This window comes from Lolium rigidum, chromosome 4 (genome assembly GCF_022539505.1).
Source record: "Lolium rigidum isolate FL_2022 chromosome 4, APGP_CSIRO_Lrig_0.1, whole genome shotgun sequence".
In the NCBI taxonomy this organism is placed as follows: Eukaryota; Viridiplantae; Streptophyta; class Magnoliopsida; order Poales; family Poaceae; genus Lolium; species Lolium rigidum.
The window spans coordinates 176,641,139-176,646,891 of record NC_061511.1 but is presented as its reverse complement, the minus strand read 5'-3'; the positions used below and the strand labels follow the sequence as shown (position 1 = coordinate 176,646,891).

General features: G+C 41.8%; 1 protein-coding gene across 1 annotated transcript; it reads right to left on the bottom strand.

Moving 5' to 3' along the window:
* Positions 1-647: 647 nt before the first annotated feature.
* Positions 648-4,221, bottom strand: LOC124706408 (protein NRT1/ PTR FAMILY 8.3-like). Its single transcript, XM_047238072.1, has 5 exons — positions 3,949-4,221; positions 3,356-3,410; positions 3,029-3,246; positions 2,371-2,927; positions 648-1,619 (listed from the first exon to the last, which is right to left on the bottom strand). Exons 1-5 carry the CDS (start codon positions 4,009-4,011, stop codon positions 809-811), a joined length of 1,704 nt encoding a protein of 567 aa, XP_047094028.1. The 5' UTR covers positions 4,012-4,221; the 3' UTR covers positions 648-808.
* Positions 4,222-5,753: the final 1,532 nt, after the last annotated feature.

Here is a 5,753-nt window from a genome sequence, read left to right as displayed (position 1 = left end):
TGTATGAGGAGAGATAGTGATTCTCTATAGACCCAGCCTACCAAACACACCCATAGTGCATAGTATCATATACTAGTATCATGCATATGATACTTGTCTATGATACTATCTCTATAGTTGGTGGTATTATAAAGTAGTATCATAAACTTCTAAATTTATTGTTTTGTAGAATCCTAATGTAAATCTATGTACAAGATCAATTTGGCATTTATTTTTCTCGTAACGTGCGCTATGATACAGTATCCACCTATGTTACTACTCTAATCCTATCTCTCCTCCTTAATTGCATGCCACATCATCATTTTTGTGGGCCTAGTATACATAATACTACATATGATACTGACACTATGGCCAGCCTTAGCTACTTGGTTTTTCCTGAAACTGCTGGCGACAGGCAACCTCACCATGTGACTCTTACCCACTCCCAACAAGTAAGTAATAAACACCGCGTTACGACCTGCAAATGTTCTAGTCAACATGGTGGATAACACGAGTGATATGTATATTACTCCTAGCTTCCTAGGGACTACACCCAAAATAAAGAAGAATGATCAAGTCCCAGCATCATTCTTTACAGTAGCATATGATTGAAGATATCACTCCATCTTTACCCGCAAAAAAAAAAAGATATCACTCCATCTACCACATAATCAAAACTGAAACATTTCTGTTCCAAAGGCACTTTTTATTCAAATGGATACAAATAAAGGAATTCCGGCGACATTTAATTACACCTCGCTCAATCAAAGTGAATATGTAGACAATAGATACTGTGAAAGTATAAAGAGATGTATGCGAACATAGATTATTAAGCCCGTGGCCCGACTTTCTTCACCGTGTAATTCTTCGCGAACGCCGTGTACACGACAAAGTTCACCGCGCCGATTCCCGCCCACAGCCAGAAGTAGTAGTCGAGATGACCGTCGTTCAGATTGGCAGGAAGCCAGCCCTGCCCGCCCTTGCTCTTCGATAGAACAGCGATGGCCGAGATGATCATCGAGTTCAGGTAGTAACCAAGCGACATTGCGAGGAACGAGAATGCCGAGCACAAGCTCCTCATCGACGTGGGGGCCTCCGAGTAGAAGAACTCGAGCTGAGCTATGCCGCAAAACACATCGGAGCAGGCAATGAGCATAAACTGAGGGACTTGCCATGCTATGCTTAGATTGTGGCCATCCCTGACGCTGCGCAGTCTCCACATTTCAACCAGTGCAGCCGCAGCTAATGCTGGAACAGCTAGAAACCGGCCGACGCCCATCCGCTGCAGCTGCGTAAGCCCTGCAACATTTCCAGTGTACCGTCTAGCTATTGGGATCACAATACTGTCCTGGAACACAACCCAGATCAGCATGAAGATCACTGAAGCAGAGTTCATGGACGCAGCAGGGACAGAGAATGATCCAATCTTGGTGTCCATTGCCATCCCTTGTTGGATAAAAGTGGTAGCTGTTTGGCACATCGAAGCTGCATAGAACACACTGGTGAGCCATATTGGAAGCATCCGAACAAGAATCTTCACTTCCTCCACTTGAGTAACAGTACATAGTAGCCATGGGCGCCCCAAATTACTATCCTTTATCTCTTGCTCCCCTACAACTACAGCAGCCTTGTCTAAGCACCTGAATGAGTTCAAATATCAAAAGTGTAAGATACATATTCAACTATTTTTTTTTAAGATTCAAATCGCAATCTTTATTGTGAGTCTGTGAGTACAAGTAAAGCACTACAACATTTGAAGTTATGGTTTTAGACTGGACTACACCTGCAAAAAAAATTAAGCTTTGATATTTACCTAAAATAGTGCTACACACAAAATGGCATCTACAATGTCGCGAGAGACAGTTTTAATGCTATCTGGTAGAAAAGATGGGACGAGCTAGGATGCTTAGATCACCCTAATTTCACTGCAAATTGTTCTGACTAAATTGATCTTTTTTTACAATTGGAGGTTGTGGTTGACGAAGAGTAAAATATAAGCATTAACTGCGCTTTATTTCTCTTTGGTAAGATTCACACAAACAAATCAAGACCAGATGTCTACACCAGCGTGAGTGTTTGAAATGCAACATTTAGATTCAAAAATAACAATTTGTAATAGCTATGAAAATACTATTATTTATAAGATTTTTTTTAAAAAATACTGCTATTTTCATAGATATTTTTTGACTTGATTCTTTGTAAAAAGAATGCTAAGGTAAATTAATATTACAACTTCAAGTTATCTATTTATTAGTGGGGATTTAAAATACTGCTAGCTAGGAATTCTAGAACACATGTGAGGTAACTTCCTTTTGTTCAACAAACAAACTGAAACTAACTTTCCCCGCTATACTAGCAGCCCTGGCTTCCATCAGAATATGATAAACATACCTGAATCCATCAGTATGTGCCAATTTGTTTGATCCTGCACTGGTTAAGTTTGCATCATCTCCTTCAAACAATATTGTGGTATCAGCAGGAACCTCCACTTTTCTCTTCTTAAATGATGCGACAAACACCGCTACAAGACTTTTCAGTGGGCTTCCAGTAGGAAGATGAACCCTGTATATTGGTGTTCCTACGAAGAAGGCAACTGTGGCAACAATGAGGCACACTGATGAGATGGCAAATCCAAGAGACCAAGCAACATTTTGCTGTACCCATACGACAACAGTCCCCGAGAAGAAGACTCCAATGTTAATGGCCATGAAAAACCAACTAAAGAAAGCTTGCTTCTGTTTACTCTGTTCAACGTCTGAATCATCATATTGATCTGCTCCGAGGGGAAGCAAAGCTGATTTAACACCTCCAGTGCCAACAGAAATAAGGTATAGTGCCGCAAACAAGACAAAATACTGAAACCCTGTGGCAGGAGGGCATGAAGTTCCTTCACACGCCGCGGGTTGTAAAGAAGGAATAATTGTCGAGGCAGTAATGACGAGCATCCCCTATTTTGTTGATAAAATCGAGAAATAAAAAAAAACACATAAATGACTAACATATCAGCTTAAAAAAGACAGCAAGTGAAGTCCAGAATGCGGGTACTCACAGTAAGATAGAATATTATGGAGATACCGACGGTCTTGTACTTTCCCCAGTACGTATCAGCGAGAAAGGCTCCCAGAACGGGCGTAAGGAATGTGGTGCCATTCCATGTATCAACAGTTGCGGCGTTTGAAGCCGTAGTTCCATGAAGGACCGTTCCGAGATATACGATCAAGTTGAGGGCAATACCAGAGTACGCAATGCTCTCCAAGAATTCAAATGCTGCAGCACGGAAGAGTGTTAATTTGTTTGCAAGAAAAAAGAAATTTTCAAAATATAGTAGGCGTGTGTTTTTCGCATCCATGCGACTGGTGAAACATGAGGTGCTAACCCAAAATAATAGCAGGAGCCTTCCAGTTGTAGGGTTTGTTGCTTGATAACGAGACCTGTATGCAAAGAGAGAAGCATCATTAGAGCATCTCCAGGTTTTTGGGGGGTGCCGGAGCCAAATTTCTGCCCAGCCCGCCCCAAACTTTAGTTTTTTAAAAATTTAACTACTTAATGTCGCCTAGGTACGAACGACTTTCGTCTAATTTCGTTTGAATTTTCCTAAATCCGCCTATTTGTTCACATTTCCGCGAATTTACAAGAAATGTATGGAGAAACAGATTAATCGATTTACTAGGCTATATGACTAGTTTGGCTGAGCAGAGATCGAAATGTGTGTGTGTGTGGACTTCAGCAAGCAGCTAGCAGCCAAGAGATCTAGCAGGGTGGGCGAGTCTCCATAATGAGAACAACTAATCCAAAATTGACCAATCATATCTGATAAACCTGGACCTGAATCTGAATTCAGTGTGGTTAATGAATTTCAACGAGTCTAATCGCCGACTGCTTGCGATGCGAGAGATACTAGTGTCCCAAGTTGATTCAGGCAAGCATAGGTAAGCAGAGGCAGAGAGAAGAAGGTAGTAGGTAGGTGACCTGAACTTGGTTGGGGTTGTGCTGATGGAAGAGGAGGGGCGTTTCTCCGCTCTCCGCGTCCATGGCGTGCTTCCCGTGGACGCCGACGGAGGCTGGCTGGGATCCCGCCCCCTCTCCCCAACTCCTCCGAGCTGTTTGGTGTCGGTCTTGGGCACGTAGCAGCCACCAGCAATGACTAGGCAGCGGGGAAGAGACTGACCTTTATGTCTTCTCTGCCTCTCCCTCCCAATTCAACTCTACTGCTGCTGAGCTTGATTTGGGAAGAGGGGAGCGCACATGTCACGTGCGCCCGTCCCTCTCGCTCTCATCAAAACTCCGGTTTTCTTTCTTTGTTGCGTCGTGTTTAGCGCCAGCTGCGTATTTCGTTGTCACTCCGTCGCTATCTACTCAGATCCAAGTGCATTCATTTTCTTGTGTCCTTGAGCTCAGCTCAGCTCACCTGCGCAAAATATCAAATCATCCTTCCCATGCAGCACCAGAGACTTTTTTGTCCACGCAGCAAAATACAAAAGGTCAAATAAAAACAGAAAATAACACCAAATGTCTTTCTTTCACTCTACCAATTCCCTCTCGCGTTGAGCATGTATTTTCTTTTTCTCCAAATTCAATTAAATTATTAGGTGTTTGTCCATTTCGTTTGTCGAGCTCATCGAAACATGATTTTTCCTATTTCTTTTGATGTGTGTGTGTGTGTGGTGCATGGAGCATGTGTTATGCCAGTCTCGCCAGTTGTCCCCAACTGCATCTCTCATTTTTTTTTCTCTCCATCAGGCTTAAGCTCAGCTCCACTAATCTAATATTGTAAGTCAAATCAAGTGATGCTGATTGGATCTAGATCAAATCACACCATTATTTGCCACACCCATCCCTCTTCATGTTTCCATGCTCCTCCTGTCCTTCCTATAGTTTTTTTTTTTTTTTTTGAGAGAGAAGTCCTTCCTACAGCTAGCTAGCGAGCAAAGCACGAGAACCACGAGGAGTATCATATGGGCTGGGCTGCGCTGGAGGAGTAGGTGCCCGTCTAGGCTAGTCCGGAGGAGTAGGTGCCAGCGTGGGCTTTCTTCTCAGTCATCTCCTGAATGTAGGAGTACATGGGTATGAGAATCAAGGTGATCCCTATTCATCGTCCATTGGCGCTTGTTAATATGGCGCACACCCACGGGAGGCAATTTGTTTTTTTTTTTTGGTTTTGGGAACTTGTAGAAGGTTTTAGTGGTTTTTCTTTGCTTTTTTGGGTTATTTCGGTTTTTCGGCGCTTTCATTTTTTTGTCTTTTTATTTCCCCGTCTTTTTTAATTAAAAAATATAAACATTTTTGAACTATGATTTTTTTTATTTATGAACGTTTTTTTAATTTGAACAAGTTTCAATTTCAAACTTTTTCAAATTTGAATAAATTATATTCAGATTTGCAAATTGTTTAACTTCAAATTTTGTTCGTATCGCAATTTATTTAAATTCATATTTTATTTGGTTTTGAAAAAAAATCAAATTCAATTCTTTTTGTTCAGTTTCGTATTTGTTCAAATTAAAAAAAGGTGCAACTCGTGCACACATGGGTTCGAGCTCCGGTCTCTACCGCGGTAGAGAGGAGCTGCAACCACTGGAATATTGTTTTTAGCAGCGAATGAACTAATGGGCCGGCCCACCTAGGATTACCTTCAAGCGATGCAACGCTAACAAATGCTGATGATGAAAATAGCCCTTTTAACAGCCTTGTGAACACATTCAGACTTAGGGGTATGCTCAAAGATAGCATCCATTGATGTATCGAAGAACAAGTAGCAATGTTTCTTCATGTTCTTG